At 35.0% G+C, this 23,815-nt stretch overlaps 5 protein-coding genes across 11 annotated transcripts; 4 read left to right on the top strand and 1 right to left on the bottom strand.

Annotated features, from left to right (window-relative positions):
* The first annotated feature begins 541 nt into the window (after nucleotides 1-541).
* Nucleotides 542-5,353, top strand: LOC129566563 (uncharacterized). Of its 4 annotated transcripts, XR_008687741.1 has the most exons (4): nucleotides 542-1,683; nucleotides 1,736-1,979; nucleotides 2,982-4,647; nucleotides 4,792-5,353. XR_008687741.1 is itself a non-coding variant. In XM_055442613.1 (2 exons), exons 1-2 carry the CDS (start codon nucleotides 623-625, stop codon nucleotides 1,752-1,754), a joined length of 1,080 nt encoding a protein of 359 aa, XP_055298588.1. In that variant the 5' UTR covers nucleotides 542-622; the 3' UTR covers nucleotides 1,755-5,353. The 4 variants fall into 4 exon arrangements, 1 of the variants encoding a protein (XP_055298588.1); XR_008687740.1 differs by having other exon boundaries at nucleotides 1,736-4,647; XR_008687742.1 differs by having other exon boundaries at nucleotides 1,750-4,647.
* A 2,229-nt stretch (nucleotides 5,354-7,582) lies between these two features.
* Nucleotides 7,583-11,868, top strand: LOC129566561 (uncharacterized). Of its 2 annotated transcripts, XM_055442611.1 has the most exons (4): nucleotides 7,583-9,178; nucleotides 9,283-10,240; nucleotides 10,430-11,006; nucleotides 11,088-11,868. In XM_055442611.1, exons 1-4 carry the CDS (start codon nucleotides 8,888-8,890, stop codon nucleotides 11,710-11,712), a joined length of 2,451 nt encoding a protein of 816 aa, XP_055298586.1. In that variant the 5' UTR covers nucleotides 7,583-8,887; the 3' UTR covers nucleotides 11,713-11,868. The 2 variants fall into 2 exon arrangements, with proteins under 2 accessions (XP_055298586.1, XP_055298584.1); XM_055442609.1 differs by having other exon boundaries at nucleotides 9,283-11,006.
* On the bottom strand, nucleotides 11,844-16,066 carry LOC129566562 (eIF-2-alpha kinase GCN2-like). The gene is made up of 5 exons (XM_055442612.1): nucleotides 15,708-16,066; nucleotides 14,596-15,640; nucleotides 14,456-14,536; nucleotides 13,899-14,388; nucleotides 11,844-13,755 (listed from the first exon to the last, which is right to left on the bottom strand). The coding sequence occupies exons 1-5, from the start codon at nucleotides 15,766-15,768 to the stop codon at nucleotides 13,660-13,662; spliced, it is 1,773 nt and encodes a 590-aa protein (XP_055298587.1). The 5' UTR covers nucleotides 15,769-16,066; the 3' UTR covers nucleotides 11,844-13,659.
* A 619-nt stretch (nucleotides 16,067-16,685) lies between these two features.
* On the top strand, nucleotides 16,686-23,620 carry LOC129565945 (uncharacterized). Of its 3 annotated transcripts, XM_055441330.1 has the most exons (3): nucleotides 21,637-21,792; nucleotides 21,894-22,943; nucleotides 23,031-23,620. In XM_055441330.1, exons 2-3 carry the CDS (start codon nucleotides 21,901-21,903, stop codon nucleotides 23,038-23,040), a joined length of 1,053 nt encoding a protein of 350 aa, XP_055297305.1. In that variant the 5' UTR covers nucleotides 21,637-21,792; nucleotides 21,894-21,900; the 3' UTR covers nucleotides 23,041-23,620. The 3 variants fall into 3 exon arrangements, with proteins under 3 accessions (XP_055297306.1, XP_055297307.1, XP_055297305.1); XM_055441331.1 differs by lacking the exons at nucleotides 21,637-21,792; nucleotides 21,894-22,943 and adding an exon at nucleotides 16,686-17,968; XM_055441332.1 differs by lacking the exons at nucleotides 21,637-21,792; nucleotides 21,894-22,943; nucleotides 23,031-23,620 and adding exons at nucleotides 16,686-17,968; nucleotides 18,055-18,645.
* On the top strand, nucleotides 18,827-21,046 carry LOC129565943 (uncharacterized). Its single transcript, XM_055441329.1, has 2 exons — nucleotides 18,827-20,231; nucleotides 20,315-21,046. Exons 1-2 carry the CDS (start codon nucleotides 19,138-19,140, stop codon nucleotides 20,322-20,324), a joined length of 1,104 nt encoding a protein of 367 aa, XP_055297304.1. The 5' UTR covers nucleotides 18,827-19,137; the 3' UTR covers nucleotides 20,325-21,046.
* Nucleotides 23,621-23,815: the final 195 nt, after the last annotated feature.

A 23,815-nucleotide genomic window follows, 5' to 3' on the forward strand; every position in this document is an offset into this window, starting at 1 on the left:
TGGTTATATTGGTAATAGCGTTGTATACAACTGCTGAATATAGAGTGATCAACAGTTTGCCGACGATAGATGGCAGCATTGTCGATAGATTTTGAACGATCAGCGGTTTTTTCAGTTTTTAAATATCAAATCGATATCATGAATGTTCATTTAATTTCATAAATGAAATATTTATTCATAGGTTGGGCTAGTGTGACTGAAAATATATACTGAAATTTAAGAGAAACAATGGACACTTCAAAAAGTTCAAAGGCTTCGTTTAATAAAAGTTCTGCAATTTGTTTACTTGAAGTTTATTTGTTTATTTACTTTCTTATCGTTTCACCCTCTTTCTACTTATCTCTGTGTTAATTTTGGCGATGATTTATAATTGAATATTGTAATCTATTAAAATGTCAATCAGTGATGATCATCACGTACAAAAGGGTACTTCAATTTGTATATGTAGCCACAACAAACTGTTTGAATAGATAAGTCTCCTTATCAATGAGAGAAATTTACTGAATGGTCAAAATGTTACGTTTAAATTCATAAGAAATATTGATTGTCGGCCAGTTATCAGTGAGCTCTTGCATTGATATTTTTGAGTTGACCTAAGTCCAGCTTCTTCATTAAATAAAAGATGGCATTGAAGATATCTCAAATAACTTTTGAACTGAAAATTCCAAACATAAATAAGCTAGAAAACTTTTGTTCACCTGAGGTCATTATTCAAAGTGTCCCATGGAAAATTCTCGTCGGCAAAGAGCTGCATGGAACAAAACAGTGGCTTGCCATATATTTGCATTGCATAAAGGAAGATTTATCCCCAGATTGGTCTTACGCAGCAATTAGTTCATTTAAATTGAAACCATTTGGCGGAGATCAACGATCGGTTGAGTGTCACGTTCAGCCATTTATTTTTGATCGAATGGACCTTGGCTTTGGCACAGGCACATTTGTAGAGTGGAATGACGTATTTGACCCGAAAAAGAACTTTGTGAAAAACAACATGATCAAAATGGATATTACGATCGAAGTGGCTGATCCAAGTGATGTGAATAAAAGTGAACTGATATTTGAACATGCCCAAAATAATTTTTACTTCAGTAAATTCCGATTAAATGTTACCAATATCCAAAATTTGATGGCAGTCCGATCGCCGAGTTTTACATTGCAAAAAGTACCTTGGTATCTCACAGTTTGCAAGGATCATTCATCTAATCTTGTTGTTCGTTTGCATTCAAACAGTGAAATATCATGGAAGAAAAGAATGGTTGTTAGACTTGTGTCGACTCAAAAGTGTAGAAGGTCAATTCAACAAGTTAAGAGTGTAAATGTTCCACCTGGAGGCATTTTATCGACGACAAAATTTGTCTCATTGAATAAGTTACTAACGGCACAAAACGGATTTGTCAATAATAATTCAATCTTGATCGAAGTTGAAATCATTTCAGAGGTGTTCAGTTCAAATGATAGATCCTTGGACATAAGAACAGTTGAGTCTGTAAAAGGTGATGACCACGTTTGGATGGAATGTGCCATTTGCTTGGAACGAATGGATAATCAAGAAGTGTCGTCTCTTTTATGCGGCCATTTGTTTTGTTCAAAGTGTATTAAATACTCACTTGAAGAGTGCAAAGTCTGTCCATTGTGCAAAGCTCCAGTCAACTTGTATGAGTTGCGTCGTGTTTATCTACCATTGTGAGTTTTTGTGAAATGTGAGATGTTTTTTTTATTTTAATCTTGATTTCAGTATTTCTTTAACAGTGTGAATGAATGAAAGCAGCAGTTTATAAAATTGGTACACATTCTAATGCTTAAGCTTTAATTGCACTCATCTATGTTGATTGCAAATGAACTAAGAAGAAAAAAATATTAATGAATAACATAAGCTTCCTCCATAAAAGAAATACAATAATATATAGTATACTGTATAGTAACTTTTCTGTATTACATTTTCGCTGATTCCAAAATACTTCTATCGTATATAAATTGAGGTGAGTATTTTTGACAGGTAAACAGATAAGCTCGTATCAATTTTGATTGAGTGGCAACAATTTTTGACATTTTTTTCGAATCAGTCACACTTGATCTTCGGCTGGAAAACGTTTGATTATAAATCTAAAAATAACGACACAAAACTACAAAGCCGATTTTGAATAGTTCTGGAATATTCATTGACAAATAGTAAACACGCATTTGATTAGTCCAAAAAATGTGCTGAAAGACATCATTATCATCAATACTTTACTGAACTTTAACTATACCACCAGACAAAATTTGTATGAAAAAAAAAATTTTTGTTCAAGATATCTTATTTTTGCATTATTCTTAAGAGAGAAAAAACATCCATTGTACCAAAAATCTCAACTTTTCTTCCCTGTGTGTATAGGTACTTGAACTAGTTCTTTTTATAGGAACTTGAAGTTTGCTAGACTTTTCCTAAGAGAAGAATTACCCGTTTATTTCTTTGTACAACTATAAAACCTACAGATTAACACTTTCTTATCTATTGATTTGATTATTTATTTGATTCGGCGATGGAATCTTGATTAATTTAACGATAGAAAAATAAACATCTAAAAAATCATTTATACGTGTCTTGATAGCAACGAACAACAGAAATTATTTGATGGGTTGTCTTATCATCGCTGCCAAAATTGATTTAATAATTCTGCTAGTCTTCAGAAAACAACGAAATAATGTATTTTTTCCACGTACAAAAGACTTCGCTCGCATTCTTTTTGGTGATGATATAGTGCCAAAACAGTGTGAAGAATGGAAAAAATCACTGAAACTGTATATTTTAAAGACTTGAAATCATTTCGTTGGAAGTTATTCCATTACAGAGACGATAAAGTGTCTCATTCGATATTATTTCAAAAAGCATTATTTCCATTATTTCGTGTAGGAAATTGTAATCGCTGACTATGAACTACAAAATTTGAGTTTTTCTTTTTAACTTCTGATCGTAGAGTTGACTTTAATTTTTCTTCCAGTTGGATGGTGAAATACAAACAGAAGTATATCTTCATATGCCGCATTTATCGCCCGAGGAATTTCCATCTATTCGCGAAAAAGACGACCGATTTTGGGACCTCAGTCGCTTCTTTATTTGTTTAATTTACGGAAATGAGGCGTGTTTTCTTGCAGGCATGAAATTGATAGTTGAAAAGCCAAATGATCTATGTATGCTGTTCGCATCTACAGAATTTCTCTTGTGGCAACTTGAACAATGGATAGGTCCTTCAGTGTCTCAAACTTTTCACTTGGCACTTGAGAAGCTAATGTCATCAGGAGTTTTACACCCATCGTAGACTGATATAATTGAAAATTACCGAAAATATTTCCAACAATTTCAGGGAAGAAAATATGAAAATATCGTAGCTTTGATCAACACTATTTTACCTGAAGCGAAATTCCGCCATCAAAAGTCGATGGAGTATTTTGATCATGAACAATGCTTGGACATTTTAATCGACTGGAATATCAATGTAAAATCTCAACTTCACCATACGGTTTTATACCACGCTGTTTAAAGCAATAATCTCAACGCAGTTCGTAAATTACTAAACAACGGCTCATTTCTCGGTACGGCCACCAATTTGTATGATCCAAGTGTGTGTCGTATCGATTCAAAGGCACTGAACGATTATTTTGATAGCTGCAACACAAAGTGTGAGGAAGACGATCGTTTCATTGAAATTGATTTGAAAAATTTGATAGCGAAGCTGAAAGATTGCAAAAGCTTTGACGGCTCGTGTGCTGATGAAATGAAGGCCATCGAAGGTATGACTACAAGCACCTACTGATTCATCCTTTGATTGCGACTTTTGTACTTTTGAAACGGAATCGACTGGCATTTGTGTTGTAGAATGACTTCGTGATGTATTCTCTATTTGCTTTATCTGCATTTGGATACATTTTGGCGGATTTTAACGAGGTGAATTTTGTCAAGAACATATTGAACATTTCAACGATTGTGCTTACCGTGTACTTCATCGTGCGAAGAGCATTACATAAAATTGTTGGAAGTTCAATTTCACATTGCTAAGTACTCTTCAATGTGTTCACACCGGTACTGGTGTCATTATTTCTACTTGAGGTTTTGGAATGTTATCGATCAATATTCGCATCATTGTGCATTTTATTAATAGCAATTGAGCTCTTCATCGTGGCTGGGTCATTATTTTGGTCATTCTCCAAGTATTATGTCATGTTTTTAGACGTCACCTGGAGTTCGATAAAGAGTTTGCAGCTGTGTATCATTCTTATGCCGGCATTTTTGTTGGTGTTCTATCTGTTATTGCGAGACCATGGAATTAGTTCGAATATTAGACAAGAAAATGGTCAAACAAGTGATGAATTATACGATTCAACCTATCCGTTTGGAGAATTTAGTTCGTCGATTATAAAAGTGTTTACAATGAGTGTCGGTGAATTCGAGGGCATCGACAGTCACTATGACTCAAATATTCTGATTTCATGTTTGTTCGTTGGATTTCTGTTTTTGATAACGACGTGTTTTATGAATTTAATGAACGGCCTGGCTGTTAGTGACACCGAGAAGATCCAAGCGAATGCTGCAGCCATCAGCATCACACAAAGATTCTATGTTTTGGCTAACTATGAAGTGGTCAAATTGCATAACCACGATTGGTTTCGGTGAGTTTGATCTTTTGATTTCGACTCATTTTCATCGAATCATTGCAAAGTTTCTGACTTCAATGGTTAATATTATATAACTGTAACAATTCACATTTATTCGCCAATTGCTCCCAAATAAACATCCATTTCGATCGTTTGCAGGAAATCATTCAACGGCACTTGGGTCATGAGATTATATGAACATTTAACGAGTATCAATTCTCTCGAAACACTGCGTCATCCATTAAATACGAAAATCTACATTCGGCCAGATAACAAAATTTTGATTTTAAAGAAAGACTGGAGGACAGTTGAGCAAGATTCACCGGTCTTTGAACAAAATGGAACGTATTTGTACAGCTGGGTCAGCAATTTATCATTTTCGAAGAAATTTCTTCGTGTACACCCAAATATTATGCGGTCAATTAGAAAGAGATTGGAAATAACAGATACAAAACAGCAAGAAGACAATGAAAGTAATCAGCTTAAGGGTCGAATAATCCAAATGGAGTTAAAATTAGAGCAAATTATGCAAATCTTGGAGCAATATGATGAAACAACGACGAATAATTTTGAAATGATTATACAAAAATTCGAGAAAAATTAGATAAAAATGATGAAGAAATGAAAATAGAACTCGCTAAATTTCTCACGAACCAAATGGTGTAAAACAAAATGATTTTTTCAAAAATTCAATTGGTTTGAAATAAAACTCTCTTAATTTTGATCTTTTTAGTTTTATTTTATAATTTGTATAGTGCATGCGATATACATATAGACATTGAAACCAAAACAAGAAAATTTTCATTTTTTTTTATTTATCAAAATATATTTCATTCAAAACATGCGTCAATATGTGAAATGGTCCTCGAACATGTGTCTTAATACAAAGAAAATATTCACATCTACCCATTTGCGATTCGCGTCCAGTAATTCGTCTGGTACATCGATTATACCGCCTTTAATGTTAATTGTCACTTTGATACGACCTAGTTTAGCCAAATTCAAAATCGATTTATAGCCATCCAAATCTATTTCAAATTCATTCGTTTCAACTGTAAGAGCTGATAATCGTTTGCCAAACTGCAAGGCTCCCTGTATCCCTTTCACAGTAATATTCCGAAAATTTGGCCTTGCACAGATGATTTCTTCCAATGCCGGTAAATGCCTAACATAATTGATGAGTGTTTCATCGGACATTTGTGTAAGACTGAGTTTTCTCAGTAGTTTCAATTGCAAGACATTCAATTTGGTTCTCGAGAGATATTTAAATTCATTGCAAATCGCCAAAACTTCTATTGCAACATTATTTTCAATCAGAGAATCAATCAATCGACCTACCGAAATTTCACTATATGTGAAAATAGCCAAAGTTTTCAATTTTCGCAAATTGCCTATTTGAACCAGGTGTTCATTTGAACATGAAACATTGCCAGTCAACCAGAAAGACAGTTTTTCGAGGTTTGGTGTAAAACTGACAATGTCTTCAAAAATATGTGTTGTTATTCCCTTGCAAAATTCTATATTCAGGCATTTCAACTGTGGATTTAGTTCTAAGAATTCGACGGCCTGCCCATATTGCAATTGGTGAAGGATATGGAATTCAACAATTTCCAGTTGCGGAAATGGTTGGATAAGCCAGTCGAAATCAGTTATATGTATTCCACTCACTAACAATTTTTTCAGTTGCGAATGATTTTCGAAATTGTGAACGTTCGTTTTAACTATTCTAAGTTCAGATAACGCTTGTAGTGATGATTGAGGGTCGAAATTTACAACCGATTCGAATGAATTGACTGTGATTTTCATCAGTGTTCTTCCGCAATGTTTTGCGATCATAGCTTGAATATTGTCATCAAGTTTTCCATGTTAATAAAGTTCCATGATCAAATGGCCGAAAATGCTGAGGAAATTGTGAGCTCGATCCACCGTCACGGTATGAGCATCAAATGATAAATCATCGTATAATTTACCAACTCGGATCTCTTTAAACTGTGTCCGAAAAGTGAGTTTGGCATTTTCCTGGAATCGAATGCATGTTTCAGCTACGCTCAAATGATCGCGTATGTTTTCCAATCGACGAAAAATCGACTGAATATAATCATCATTCAAAGCATTCAGAACATGCTTTGGCGAATCTTGTGCCGGTGGAATTGCAACATCCATTGTAATTTAAAGTACACTTTAGGCCCGATCTAAGTAAGTAAAGAACAGAACGATTAATTATTATATTATGTTGAAAAATTGATAAAAAGAAAATGTCTTATTAATTATTCTCACCAGAAGAGTTGAACTTTTTTTTATTCACAATGTCACTCCTATTTCAAATGTTGTTCGTTAGGTTGTTGAACAAACGTAGCAATTATACTTGTGGTTATATGAACACTATTGAAATGGTTGCTTCGCTAAAATTGACTTTTTCACTTTCGAAAGAGATTTGATTTATTCCAAATACAACGAGACTGTTTTGCTTCAAAGTTAGAAAGTCGAATGATGAGTTTCTCTGAATGTTCAGTTATATAAAGCGGTTTCAGTTATTGGCAATATATGTAAAGGCCAAATGGTTGTAACTAATTCCATAAAAGGACTACATCACACATCACAGGTCATCTTTAATCTTCATTGATTCCCATTCCTTTTTGGAATTGGATCACGGTGGGTTCGGGATTAAAACCAATTTCAATCTTCCATCAGGCAATGATTGTATATATTAGCACGAGGCGTAATTCTTAGCTGGAAAGTGATTAGCAATTCGAAAGAAGTTTTAGTTGAACACACCTCAGAATTGTGAAAACCAAATGTTGTGAAAATGTCTTTTAGATCTAACTACCATAATCTCGTTCTAAGAATTGATATCTTCTTCTGGAAACTAAGTATTGAGATACTTTTTGTATCGTTTTATGTCTATAAGTGAATTTGCTAATTAATTGGATGTCTCTGTTGAGGCTATTGGTTTTTAAGAATTTTTGTCACTGTTTCGGGACTTGGATCAGAAACTTTGTCTCTATTTATATTTGATTCAAGATTGTTGTGTGTACAACTTCTACGTCTATCGACTTAAAAAAATCAAAATTCAATGTTCAAATCTACTTCTTGCACCCATTATGAGAATAATTCGAACCATTCTTTGTATTAAACAAAATCGTTTCAATTTTCTCCTGTTGTATTTATTGATCAAAGAACACAGGAAGGATCACATAAATTGCAGAATTGATAGGCTGGAGACTGATTGAAGAAAGTGGTTCAAATGATGGAGGAAAATGGAAAGCAAATAGGAACAATTATTTTGAAATGATGTTGGGCTTATTAAGCTATTTGCGAAATGAAATGACCGCTGATGAAAAAGCATCCATCAGTCAGCCGGTGCCGAGTCTAACACAGCTGATAGTGATGCGCCGGAGAGCTTCAAAATGTTCAAAACAGAATAAAAGAAATACTCAAATGAGTAAATAAATACAACTTATGAAGTAATAAAGGTAAAAGAGGTCAGCTGAAAAAGCAAACCAAAGAATCTACCTAAAAAGGAACCATATCTATAAGACACGTTGGTGTATGCATTGCACTCTGTTGTTTTCTCCTTTCGATCGGTATAGTGACCTTGAAATTGAGTGTACAACTTGTGATATGACACCACCATCCGCTAAGAAAAATTCCAGTTTTTATTTTTAGCCATTTGTCATATATTTTGTAGCCGAATTTTGAGAACATTCGGTTTTTTTTTCGTTGATTTCACCGATATTTGGATGACTGTTTCAATTGAGGTAAACATATTAGCTTACCATTCGTGCATTGAATGTGCATGCGTTCGACCGGTTTCACCTGATACTCGTCTAGAATTCAATGATCGCTACTAACACAGAATTCTCTGAATGAGAATAAAAACAACAATATCAGTGCGACCGACGAGATTGGGGAAAGAGACAACTATTTGCGTTCAGGCATACGGGCACACACAAATAAAGTCAACCCGCTTTTGTGTTGGTGAATGGACTTTTACGCAGAATGATGAAATAATATTCAATGTTTAGTGTAGTGGCGACGTTAAAAGTGAACGTAGCGCAAGGAATACACGGCGGAAGCATTTTACTGTAATCTTTATTTACAAGTGTGGATTTTATAATATTCGTAAGTTTGTGTGCAATCCATTGAGATTTTCAAAAACGTTCGTTCGTTCTTCATTTCTGAATGAATTTTTTTAAAAAAATATTGTGATTCAACGCAGCTGAGATATCATAATTAAGTTTAATCGCATTGTGAAATGGATCAAGTTACAGACACCGAATTTTTAGAAGATTTAAAGTTTTTTCGTTGGATATTATATCACCATGGAGAGTCGGAAAAAACAACTATTAATTCTAGCAATAATGATACTGATAACGAAAGTGAGAACGGAAGTGAAGCGGAAAACATGAGTGCGATATCAATTGAAAGCGAAGATACAACTGAAAGAGAAGAAATAATTGGAAGTCTTATGAGATATCATTGTGAACACGGCCATGGTGAAATTATTGCTGAAGAGCTTATAATCGCAAAAAATGGTTTGGAAAAGGTAATTTGATGACTTTGTGAACAAAATTTAGACAAATAAACATGATTTCAACAATCATAATTCAATTCATACCGTATGCTAAAATGTTGTTTTTTCTTTCTCAGAATCTGCATGAAATATTGCGATCGATTGCTCCGCATATCGATGAATCTCATGACCTGCCTTCGATTCGCGATAAAAACGATGCACTTTGGGATTTTAACCGATTATTCATTTGTTTGGTTTATGAAAATAAGCCACTGTTCGTAAAGGGTTTGGAATTGGTTGCTGAGAAGCGGCCTGCTGATCTGTGTACGTTGCTCGTTTCGATGGAGTTTTTGTTGATTCAACTCTCGTCCAAGATAAATACCGATTCGGCTTGTGAAATTTTGGCGTCAGCAAAAGAAAAACTATCATCTTTAGACAATGACACGATTAAAAGTGCAATTAAAGAGTATGACGACTATCTGCCGGAACTGAAAAGGACAAAACCAGAGAAGAATGGGTTTTGTGCAGTGGATTTGATTGAATCGGCCAAACAAAAATTGTGTTGTCATGGAATGCGTAATTCAAACATAAAAAAGAACATCGATCATAAACAGTGCCTGGATGTGTTAATTGACTGGAACGAAAAAGAGCTGTTCGAGTGTGATAAACACTCCCACACTGCCTTATACTATGCTATTCAGTATAAAAATAACGAAGCAATCAAAAAACTATTGGATAAAGGAGTATACATCGGAATGGATGGCAAAAGCGCTCAAAGAAAGTATGAAACTTCATTTAATATGCAACGTTTACATCCAAAAGTGCTTGAAGAGCATTTTGATAGTTGCATTTCTCTTCAAGAAGATCACATTGAAATTGATTTCAAGAATTTAATAGCTCCATCCTCAGAAGAGCCTCATGCCATGAATTTCATCGAGTTTATGTCCGATTCGAGAGATTACAAACATTTAATCGTTCATCCTTTAATTTCGTCCTATGTGATGTTAAAGTGGAATCGATTGGCGTGTTTTATTTATACGGATTTTATGCAACATTTGATACTCATGATGACAACTATAATATACGTGTTGAAGGGTGATAAAATCATTTTTTCGTTCTTTAAACTAAACTGGTTAAAGTATTATATTTGGATATTACTGATGTATTTGGCCGGGCGAAGAATAGGTCAACAAATGTTTTGGCCTGGAAAGAAAACCCGATACAATTTGTTACAATGTATGCGCACTTTATTCACAGTCATTTCTCTGTCACTCGTTTTATTAGACTTTTCGGAAACGAATCGCGAAATATTCGGCACATTTGCTATTCTATCGACATCAATTGAGGCTTTCATTTCGGCTGGATCATTGTTTTGGTCTTTTTCGAAATATTATGTTATGTTTTTGGATGTTGCATGGAACTCGATGAAAAGTCTTCAACTTTGCGCTATACTTTTGCCAGCGATATCTGCATCATTTTATTTAATGTTTCGAGATCAATATTCAACGGAATCTAGTGTAGTAGCTGAAAATGGAGGCCCATACGATATTATGAATAAAACAAATGGTGAAACCGGTAGCTCTTTCAGTCAATTTGGTCCTTCGCTTCTAAAGACCATCGTAATGTCGACCGGTGAATTTGATGCAAGCAGCAGTGACTACGATCTGAATGTGATGACTCTGGGCTTATTTTTATGCTTCGTCTTTCTCATTTCGACTGTCTTTATGAATCTAATGAATGGTTTGGCCGTTGGTGATACACAAAAAATCCAGTCAAACGCCGAAGTGGTGTGCATGCAACAACGGTGCCGTATTCTAGCTAGATTCGAGGATATATTCACAAATCAAAAGAATTGGTTCAGGTAACTTATCGAAGATTTCTTATTCACCTCTTATTTGATCAAAAACCATTCCCTTATTTTTATTTTCTGTTTGAATTGTAGCAACAAACTTCCGCATGTGAATGAAACCCTCGAAAAATTCATATTAGAAAGTTCGATCAAAGAAAATCCAATTGCATTTTTGAAGCATCCTCTCAATACAAAAATTTACATTTCACCAAGTCGTCATGTTATAATTGCACCAAATCGTTACAAAGGCTATTCATATCGCTGTGGAAATTCATTCGAGGATGAGAACATGATCAAACTGTACAGCTGGATTAGTACACACGCTACTCCCGACGTGTGGTTTTTCTATAAATGCCTTCAAATGGATCGAAAAATTGTGCGCGACATTCGGGATATTTTGGACAAAAAACATGTGGTGCAAAATGGTGACAATGGAAAGGATCACTTGAAATGTCAGATTGCAAATTTGGAAAACGATGTGGAAAGAGTGGTTGAATTGATGAAAGAGAATGAAGAAAATACTAATAATCGATATGAAGAAATGCTGGACTTATTGAGAAAAATGCACGAAGAAAACAAGAAATATCATGAAGAAGTCGCACACTTGAAGTCACTCATTTCTTCATTGCAGGGCCCAAAGCCTGGCTCATCTAGCTCTAAGCCAAGTGGATCTGTAGACTTACATAATGATGGTGAAAAAGTTGAAAATACTGAATAATTTTATTTAAAGTCTGATATTTCTGAAGATTTTAGCTTTTCTCAAAAAGATATTGCATCAACTTGAAAAAGTATTCCAATAATATTGAACAATGCATTGTTAATACTCAAACGATAACGAATAAAAACACCTTTTTGTTGATAGAATAACATTGAATATAGGTAAAATGTTTTATTTAGGATATTATCTTTTCGTTACCTGGTTTTTCTAGACTGACATATAAATGCTCGAAAATTTCCAGTTTCGATGTTAGAATTACCCTTCTGTAGATACATTAAAATGCTATAAAGTGTAAAATATTCAGTACATTGCGCGTACTTATTTTACGGTTGGTGTTCATTCCACATAGAATGAAGCTAAACCAACTATATATAGATGTTAAAAATATAGAAAAAAATACCATCATAAACATTGACAACAAACAATATACAAATAACATAGATATGTATATATCGAAGTTGTCGTAATAAGTCTCTGCTAGCGGCAGTGCTATTAAAGACCACTTGTTCGTTGGTACCCAAGTGGTTACACTGTGGAGATGCCCTCACTTATACGGAGGAGCGCGGAGTTGTGCGGAGATATACTAAAACAGTGTATAAGAACCTGAACGCAGGCTTAAGTTTGTGTTGTATACTGTTCTTGTGTATCTCTGCATAACTCCGCACTTTCCCGTATAAGTGAGCGCATCTCCACAGTTGAACCACTTGGGTAAGTACATTGATATCATAAGGCAAATCACCATTTAAAAATACGTTTCAGTGATTATTCGGTCGTTAATATGTTTTCTTTTGCTTTTGGAGAACAAAATTATCAACAGTACGACGGCTTGAAAGTACCGGAAAAATGATTAAATCACAAATTTTTTAAGTAATTTTTAGATGCTCTTGAAATTTCAACATTTCCAAAATTAACTGACACAGTCACTGAAATTATTTTTTTACAGTTGTGATTTGCCCGGCATAATAATTGATAAACAAATTATATTCATTGATAAAAAAAATATAAAATTCGTTGGTTAAAGCCGATTTTTTTTTCGAATTTCGGCTTCATTTATACAAGGTACCATTGTTCTGAAGTGGCACTCAAACATTGATACGATTTTAAATCAATCGTCACCCAATACTTGAGCCCAGCAAAAGAACAATATCATCTTGTAAAAACCTTCATAAACATCATAAACATGATAAATTGATAACTATCATGATAGTTACGATAGAAGCACTCAAGCTTCAGTAAAACCACTATAAATTCAGTGAGCACATTTTCGTTCGAATTGTATCAAAATGTCTGCTTTTGCCAATAAAATTATAGAAAATATCACATTTTCTTTGAGAGTATCCTTACAAGTTCTATCTTATTCAATATTTTTTTGGTAAACAAAACCGTTTGAAAACTCCTAAAATTTTCTAATGGATATGTTTTTTCTACCGTCAAAAGATTCCATTTTAATGCAATTCGATCAAATGTTCTCACTGTGAAATGTGCAATCATGTCACATTTTGAATTATTAAACGTCCTTGTAATAAACGCCACCATATCATTTGCACCAGGTTCATCGTCGCTAAAATCACTTCAAGTACACAGAGAAAACTGAGTTGATTTTTACGTAGCAAAATGTTTGAAAGTGTCAATTCCAACAAATATTGAGTTTTTCGCAACAAATGTTTTTTTCCATATTGACTCAAGTATTTGTCAAATTAGACACCAGCATCCTTACATCGTGTTTAATGAAAATTGGCGCCTAATTTGAAAATTAGACACGATGAAAGGGAGCTGGTGTCTAATTTGACAAAAACTTGAGTCAATATGGAAAAAACATTTGTTGCGAAAAACTCAACATGTGTTGGAATTTGACACTTTCAAACATTTTGCTACGTAAAAATCAACTCAGTTTTCTCTGTGTATGTTGAAATGATTTTCAAACCATCATTTTCATTTCAAAATCGCTTATTTCCTGTTAGACCTTGCATTACGAAAGTTTTGCAAAAGTCTTATTGCAGTAGGACGCTTCATCGGAACATGGTTTAGCATTTGAGAAATTGCCTGAAAAAAAATGGAACAAACTTCAAAAAGAAATTTAACTTGACTGAAAAAACTGAATCGATTAGGTGTAACTTTTATTCTAAACGATTTAATTCATTACTGATCATTTGCTAAAAGCATTTTATAGATATATTGTGGCTTACTTGAGACTGCTTCATGAGTTTCCTGTCCAAAAAGAAATCAGGGAAGATTGGAGTTTTTTCGCGCATTTTCTTCAACACTTCGCTTCGTTCCATTTGTGTGCCAAATTTCGGATTGCACATTTCAAAGAAGATTATTCCAAACGAATAAATATCGGCCTTGGGTCCATATACCGATTTCCATGCACTATTCGACAGTTCTGGTGCTGGGTAAAATGTAGTTCCAACAGCACCAGTTTGTGAGCTGCGCGTTTCAGCGCTGCTATTAACCCAATAGGCACCTGGTTGCTGTTGTAGAGCCAAGGCTGTGGTTGTGGCCGAACCAAAGTCAGTAATTTTTACTTGTAACTTCGAATCCAACAAAATGTTCTCGGGCTTTAAGTCCCGGTGGATGATTCCATTTTTATGCAAATGGTGCAAACCCAGGCATATTTGTGAGAAAATTTTCCAGACGCGTCTCGTATTTTTGTAGACATTTCGGTCGATCAAGTGTCTGCGCAGAGAAAAGGATGTTTTAATTAAATAAAAAATAGAGTCCAATCTGAAAATAATGTCCGTACCTGAGATTCATGGCACATAATTCCATTTGGATGACCATCGTTTCGCGAATCTTTGGGCCCTGGAAAGAGCTGTTACTTCCCCTGTGAAAAAAATACGTACACTAATTTATTTAAGAGAATGGAAACATAACGACATTTACTTGGAGGCTGAAGTCGAAGACTCCCATGTTTCCATCAGCTCCTCATCATCATCGAAATATTCATCCATCATTGTCCAATTCACTTGTTGCTTCCAGCTGGTAATATAGCGCACAATGTTGCGATGATTAATGCGAGAAATGATTTCGGCCTCTCGCTCCATTTGCTCCAGCTCTTTTTTGTCGTTGTGTGGCACTTTAATGAATTTAATCGCGTATGAACGCTTATCAGTGTTATGCCTGGCTTGTAGAACCATACCGAAGCTTCCACCTCCTAACCATTTTTCAATCTCAAAATGTTCCAAAAGGCCATTGCCATAAATCGTTCGGTTATTTTTGACCCAATCATTGGACAAAAAAGGATGTTCCAATAGTTGTGAATGGGAAAGTACACGTCCCGAGCGGCACTGATCGATAAAGTCATTCGTCGATCTTAAAATGTTATCGCGCAGAGATTCAACGATCAGCCCTATGGCTTTAAAATCATCAACTTCGTGAATGTTATGATTACCATTCAAATACATTAAATACGGAATCAAGTCATAGTCTGCCACACGAATAGCACCAGCTTTATCCAAAAAGATTGACTCAGTTTGCAAATAATCGTGTGTTACCTCTGGATTCATGCTATGGAGGAATTTCAGTGCTTCAGTTACTTCCTTAGCAATCGAAGCCACATTGGGTAGCTTATTTTTTTCGCATAATTTCTCAATACTTTCGCCATCGATGTATTCTTGCAACAAGCACACTGTAAATTCGTCATAGCGAATGCCACAATTACAAGCAAGGTAACGCACTAAATTGCGATGATTTGCCTTTGCAATGATGCAGTTTGCTCTCTTTGAAAATTCTTCAAGTATTAAGTGGGCGGTGCCATCTTCATCATGTAAATGCACGTCGCATTCATCAGGCCGGGCCACTTTTTTGCATGACATGGGGCACTTTTTACGAATTTGATCGATATCAAATTTCCAAACACTCAGAATAGCCTCCATGCCACCGCCGATATTTTTAGCCTTAAACGTATAACAACCTTTATCTGACTTTCCTGTAAATTCATACGCATAAAGTTAATTTTTGTATTTATTTATGTATTTAAAATGTAATCGACATACCCAAAGGTAACATCTGATAAAGAGAGCCAGCACAAAAACATAGATATTCTTCCGATGCCATTTTCCAACATAAATGAAAAGATTTAAGAAAATCTTATTAGAAATATAGGCAAATGCGCAGTAAAAATCACTTTTTCACAGCGGTTTCTTCTTCTTTTTCTCTCTTTGTCAATCCAGTTTGACTGCGATCTTTGACATTTCTTGCACCGATCGTTCTAGAGATTTTCTTATTGCACACACTAAAGGGTATATCAATATAGCACATCAATTGCAATGTTTGTTTATGTTTTTTGCAAATGTATGCGGTGCCGACTGCCGATGCACACAGTATATTTTCTTGTGTCAACAAGAATATTTTTGTTCTGTCAAACGATGAATTTCGTATACATATGCTGGATATAAGAAAGTTGTGTCCGCCGCTCAAGAGATGGCGGTTCTGTACAACTGAATTTATTTTGATCGTATTCGAAATTTGATCGTTGTTTTTTTTTTAGCTAAAATTGCTTAATGTAAAACAAACACGTAGTTTTTCATGCATAGAATGTAGAAAAACTAGGCAAATGAAATTTCACGTAAAAATGTCACTTTTCTGGTAATTGATTCAAGGATCCCAATTTGTGACAAACCAATTCATTTGAATTGCCGCCAAAAACCAATCGGATAGAAATCTCATTCATTCAACAGGTGGCAGCTACATAAGCCAGTCGGAATATACAAATGAATCAGTGGATTTTTTTCAATTATTTTAACGACATCGCTTTAGAATGCAACCAAAAAAAAACATGACATGTTAACAATTTGTCCATGCAATAAACTTGAATGAACATTGACAGATATTTCATGGCGTAATGTTTATTTATCATATCAGAGACTTCCTTTTGGGAGTTTTTTTTTCACTTGATAAGATACAACTGTATATTCTCAGTGTTCTATCTGTCAAAATGTGTGACAAGTAACTTTGGCGGCGAAGCTCATTTTGTTCTTGTTTACTTAGCAGTATTGGTTGTTCATTTGAAAAAATACACTCTTCTGAAAGAATAATATTAGTTTTGACTCTGAATTGAGCTGATCAATTGATCCGTCGCGCGAAAAAAACCAAAAATAATAAGAGTTCATCGTTTTGAACACATTGAATATAAAGTGAAGTAAATCGAGTGAGAAAAACAAATAAATTTCAAATAGTATCGATTTCAAAGGAATCATGGCAGAGGCAAACGTGATAGCCACCATTCCCCGAAAAAATTTCTTTCTCAAAATTGCAAACATCAGCAAATTGGAAACTATTTGGTCACCTGAAGAAATGGTCCATGGTATTCCATGGAAAATCAAAGTAACAAAAACTACCAGTGAGGAGGAACAACGGTTGGGAGTTTACTTATGTTGCGCAATCACGGATAAATCACCAGATTGGTCTCATGTAGCAGCCGCTACATTCAAACTGCAACCTTTAAGCGGCAACAAAAGTGGAATTACGCGTGGTATAGAGCCTTATGTTTTTGATAGTTCTGGCATTGGATATGGCAATGCATCATTCATCAAATGGAGCGAACTGTTGAATGCTGAAAACAATTATGTGAAAGATGATACACTCACATTGGACATCACCATCGAAGCGGCCAATCCAAAAAATCCAAGCAAATTATTGTTTGCAACAATCGAAAAGAGTTGCGTCGAAAGCTGTTCAAGTAAATACCGATTGAATGTAACCAACATTGACAATTTGATGGCTGTCAAATCATCACAGTTCAAAGTGCGGAATTTGCCTTGGTTGTTCATGGTTTACAAGGACCTATCCCATCTTCGTGTTAGTTTGCACTGTAGAAGCCCTTCAACAGAAATTTCCTGCAAACTGGAAGTACTGCTGAAACTCATCTCATCAAAGAAAGATGTAAAACCAATTGAACCAGCCCCTCAGACAGCAGTTCTTAAAAACTATGGTGTTCTAACAGTAGGAAAAATCATTTCATGGGATGAGCTTGTGAAGCCAGAAAATGGATTTGTCAACGATAATTCCATCGTTATGGAAGTGGAAGTCAGAGCAAGCAAATCAGAAGTGCCATTACTAACAACGAACCGAAACAACTGAAGCTCGAATGTGCGATCTGCTTCGAAGTTTTCAGCAAACAAGAAGTCTCCAGTACTCAATGCGGTCACTTGTTCTGTTCACCTTGCATCAGAAATTCCGTTGAAGCTCGTGAAAAGTGTCCGTCATGCAATGCCGATGTCACTTTGGAATCATTGCATCGCGTTTATCTACCGATGTAAGTTCAATTTAGAATTTTCCTCTAGGAAAAAATTGACTTTCAGAACATGAACTAATTCAATTTGATTTCATTTGATTCCACAGTGCACACTAAATGCGAAGGCTTGGAAATCAGGATGCCGACGTAAGGACCTCTGAGGTGCAAACAACACAAACTCCCAGCCTTCAACCTAATTCAGATTGATTGTTCTACATATGTTTTTCGCATGTTCGTTCTGCACGAAACATTTATTCCAAACTTAGGCAAACAAACTCCGATTTCAACATTCAAATAATCTATTATACAAAAAAAAAACATTGAAAAACATTAGACCGGAGAATCCCTTCTCCATATTTCGATTTACAGCACTAGACTAAGTTTCCGTTGACTGTCATGATCAGGAAAAAAAATCCGTTCGGTCCGAACTGCAACCTTACAACGGCTAAACCATGAAAATGTCCAAAGCGATCATAATTAGCATTTTGTGAGGCTACAAAGCACTCTTTGTGATTATTTTACAATAAGAAAAAACACAATCGTTCACTCAGTTACTCGTTCATAAGAACTCATGAAAATAAGAGCCGTTGCAAATTCAAGCTACAGTCAATAGTCGTATTAAGCCGAAAGAATCTTCCACAACGTATTTTATTTTGAAATAAAACAAACATTTTTGTACTCATTTCCCACGAATTAACAGTAAATAAAATTTAAGCGTAAGCCAAACATTTGGTTAATTGTTTTTCTTGTCGAAATAATGATTTCAATTGTTGCGATTGATATGCAAAAAGATTTTTTCCTGGGTAAATGTGTCGAAATTCAGCGGAATTTTCGATATGCATTTGCTAAACTTTCGTATTGTCATAGAACCATTCTTAAAATACAAAATTTTCCTTCAACAAATCCAATCAATTTGAATGTTGTTCAAAGCGCGAATCATAACCACACAATGAGGATCTGTCAATAAGTTTGACAGCTGGTTTGCCGGGCACATTCATATAGCTTGTACGCACAGCATTATTCAGTCACAAGTACACACTCTGACATTGTGTTGAAGCAAATATAACAGCAAGTGGTTTAGTGCGCGAAACAGTCTGAAAGATTCGAAAATCCGACGATATTCACCGTAATCAATTTGTTCAAGCAGATCTGCAATCAATAAAAAACGACGAATATCACATTGCGACACTATGAAAGAGGCAAATACGATTGGTGTGATTCCCACAGTGAATTTTAGCTTCAAAGTTTCAAACATCAGCAAACTCGACGAAATTTATTCGCCAGAATATTTGGTTCAAGGTATTCCGTGGCAGGTTCAAGTTTGCAAAACGGCCAGAGATGGAAAAGATAGTCTGGGCATTTATTTACATTGTGCTAAAGAAGAATATGAGGAAAATTGGTCGCATGCTGCATTCGCTAAATTCAAGCTGTTGTCATTTAACAACAACACAAATCCAATTCAATGTTCAACTGATCCTTACATGTTCGATGACAGTGGAGACGGTATTGGCGAACAATCGCTAATTAGCTGGCAAGACTTGTTTGATTCCAAGAAGAATTATGTGAAGAATGATACAATCAAATTGGATATCAGCATTGCAGCCGCTGACTTAGAAGAAAACACCAGGAGCAAAATAACATTCGAAAATGTTGACACGTGCTGTGAGGAGGATTGCTTCACTACGTATCGCTTGTCAATCACCAATATCAAACATCTGATGGGTGTACGAACGCCAAAATTTAACATGCGAAAACTGCCTTGGGCCTTGACAGTTTTCAAAAGTTCTTCAACTTCACTCAATGTTCTGTTGGAACCCAAGGTATCCGTTGATAAGTTTTCATGCAAAACAAAAATGTGGATCAGACTAATATCGTCTAAAGGTGATGAAAAGTCAATCGAAGAAGCCGACAACGAAACTTTCGAAAGTGCGAAGAAAATATTTGTGGTTGAAGTTGTTTCATGGGACGAATTATTCAAGCCGGAAAATGGATTCGTGAACAACAATTCAATCACCATGGAAGTGGAAATCAAAATGAGCAAACCAGAGGTTGTTATTGACGATCAAAATGACAGAGCAACAAGCTCAGATTGTGATGCTAAGCCGAAAAAGATGGAATGTTCTATCTGCTTTGAAGCCATTCGCAATCAAGACGTGTCTTCAACCAAATGCGGCCATCTGTTCTGCAAGGGATGTATCACAAACTCAGTCAAGGCTCATGGAAAATGCCCATTATGCAATGCTGTTGCTACTGAGAATGACTTGCGTCCCGTCTATTTGCCATTGTGAGTTCCACTTGAACTTTCTTTATTTTCGAAGAATTTATTTCAGAAGTTTCTAAAAATATTGTGATTTTTTGTGTTTCCAGCACAAACTAGGCACATCAATGGATGGAGGACGATCGAATAGAGCAAAAAGAATATTCGACTACAATATACAACGCAAACCTGCTAATAAATACCCAAGGCTTTGATTCTCTAACCAGGAGCAGTGCTTTTTAATTAGATTCATTTCATTACATCAAATTCCATTATTTTCCACTCAACATTTTTTCGATTACTCTCATAGCCGTTTAAATCGATCATCAAGTTTTCAGAAAAAAATAATCACAATATATTAGTATCAGTCTAAACAGATTTGTTCTATAAAGTAATCAAAAGTCCAAACATTCTGTCTTACCGGTTAAATTTTAGTCGACTTTAGAAAATAGTGAATAATTAGCATGAACAATAAGAATAACATCAAACACAAAAGTCCACAATAAGACCTGAAAATCGAAACCTATTGTGAAAAAAAAATTATTTTTGAATTTAAACATCCTGAACTAATTTCAAATCTCAACATGAAATAGTATGTAAGCAATGTCGTTATGGAGAAATCATATAAAGAATTCATTTCCAATATCCTCAAAATCATGTAGGTTCAATTTATTCGTGTTTTGTTGTTGCTTGTTTTATAAAAAACTTTGCTTTTGGAACGTGAATAAAATGAAAAAATGATTACACCAAGACATTATGTCAGCTTTGTTGGTTGGAAATCGTCAATTTCTTACTACATTCTCATTGGCATTCAACATTAAAACTCTGCTTACAAAAAACAATTGTTTATTTTGTTTCAACTGATCAATTCTATGGGAGTTTGTTTTGTTTATTCATTGACAGAGATATTCAATAGAAGAAAATTTACGTAAAATCGCCACTTTTTGCAATTTACTCAAAGAATTTAGTATGGAAATAAATCAACCAATTTGAATTGCCGCCAAAAACATGCCAATAGAAAACTTATGCATTCGTTAGGTGGCAGATGTATAACCCTGTCGGTATAAAGAAATAAATCGGTAAATTTTCGTAACAATTTTAACTAAATCGCTAATAGGAAATAAGGAAAAAAATCACAATAATAATGAAATGTTGTGTTTAGCATAAACACAAATGAACATCAACTGACGTTTGTCTAAAACCGTCGGCTATTCGCAAGAAAGACTAATAATGTCGCAATATTTAACCAGCAATTTTTTTTCACAATATCTGAAAATTAGATTGATCCGAACGTTGAAAATTATAACATATTCCGCGCATTTGATTCAATTCATTTTCAAAATAAAACTCTTATTGTTTCTTGAATATTGTTGTCTAATTTCATTCCAATCAGTACCAATACTAATGGGAATGCAGCAGTAAATTGGCAGAGCTCCATGTGTCAAAATGTTTGACAGTTCACTTTGACTTTAAAACACACTTCAGTTTTGGTTAAACAACGGTGTTTATTGTACATTCAAAAGCAAACTCTCACGGATTAATTATTGGATTGAAGCAGATCAATTGATTAGCTGAGCGGAAAAGAAAGGTAAGTAATAAAAGTTCGGATTTGAAAACACGTACATTTTCAAAGCAGAAATTGGATCAAGTGTTGAGGACAAATAAAAACAACAAAAAAATCATTTTCAGAAGAACCATGACAGAGGCAAATGCCATATCGACGGTTTCAGAAAATAATTTTCGTCTCAAGATTTCGGAAGTCAGCAAATTGAGTGCAGTTTGGTCACCTGAAGTTAAAGTATACGACGTTCCATGGAAAGCAAAGATTGCGAAGAAAGCAGAATGTCTTGCTGTTTTTTTGTTTTGCTCAAAGGAGGACAACACACCGAATTGGTCACATGTTGGATTTGCCACATTCAAACTGTTACCATATAGTGGCGATGAAAATGGAATTGAATATCGCTGTGATCCGTATGTCTTCGATGCATCAGGACTAGGTTTCGGAAACTTTACATTTATTAAGTGGAATGATTTATTTTCCCCTGAAAAAAATTACGTAAAAGATGATACGATTAATATTGATGTGAAAATTGAGTCTTGTCCAAATGAGGGAAGCTCAAGCAAGTTGTTGTTTGAAAACACCGAAAAATGCTGCGAAAACCATTGCACATTCCGATTGACTGTTACCAACGTCAAAACTTTGATGGCCGTTCAATCGCCGAAATTCAAAATGCGAAATTTGTCGTGGACGTTGACAGTTCACAAGGATTCGTCCCATCTTGGCGTACGTTTGCAACACAGAAGCGACTCAATTGCGATTTCATGCGAATCACGGATGGCGGTCAAATTAATTTCATCGAAAAATGAAGTAAAACCGATTGAACCCGTTGCGCAGACCAACAATTTTGTGTACTTAGGATGTTCAACTCAACGTATCATTTCATGGGATGAGCTATTAAAGCCCGAAAACGGATTTTTCAATGATAATTCCATCGTCATCGAAGTGGAAATCAAAGCAAGCAACCCAGAAGGTGCCGTTTCCAACAACGAACCGAAACGATTGAAATTCGAATGCGCGATCTGCTTCGAAGTTTTCAGCAAACAAGAAGTCTCCAGTACTCAATGCGGCCACTTGTTCTGTTCACCTTGCATCAGAAATTCCATTGAAGCTCGTGAAAAGTGTCCGTCATGCAATGCCGATGTCACTTTGGAATCATTGCATCACGTTTATCTACCGATGTTGGTTCTTTTTGATATTTTTGATAATTCATTACTTTTAACATAGGAAAAATCAGACGATTAATTTGATTTGATTTAAATTCGCAGTGCAAACTGAATACAATGCCATGGAGATGAGGATGTAAGGACCATCGAAGCGTCAACCAGTACAAAGTCTTCGTTAGCACCGTAATTCAAATCGATGGCTTCATACCCTTTTTTCGCATCGTAGCGGTTTTGAATGATTCTAATCATTATCATTAACTTGAACTCCAGCAAACACACTTTGATCCAATATTCTATTCATATCCACACAAAAAGTTCGTAAATGTAAAGTAGTACTAAGACATTCCAATTTTCCATTTTTGTATCTCAAAATTAGGATAAGTTCATGTTAGCGACAATTATAATAAGGAGAGAAATGTAATCCGTTCAATCGGAGTTGCTGTGGTCAAACTCTGAAAACTTATGAGTATATTATATTTCGTACTTCGAAAAGTTTCAATTTATTCAATGTGACTGTTTGGCTTAAAATTGAAAATCAATCATTCTATCATAAAAACACATATGAATAAAAGCCATTTCAAATTCCAACCACTGTCAGTAGTCGTATAAGGATGGGTGAATTTTTCATATCGCATTTAAATCTGAAATAAAACATACATTTTTGTACAACAAAGAATTGGAAGTGGATAAAACGTTTGGTTATTTTTCCATCTCATTGAATCTAAAGACATTAATTCGCTGTGATTAATATGTGAACGGATTTCTTGCATAGAATCTTAATTCAATAGAATCATGACATTTTGTTTCGTTGATTTCAGCATTTCAATAGAGTTATACATCTTTGTTCATATATTGGACTGAACTAATTGGGTTGCATTCAAAGTGTG

This window comes from Sitodiplosis mosellana, unplaced genomic scaffold (genome assembly GCF_009176505.1).
Source record: "Sitodiplosis mosellana isolate CC-2019 unplaced genomic scaffold, AAFC_SMos_1.0 Smas_scaffold_3, whole genome shotgun sequence".
NCBI classification, from domain to species: Eukaryota; Metazoa; Arthropoda; class Insecta; order Diptera; family Cecidomyiidae; genus Sitodiplosis; species Sitodiplosis mosellana.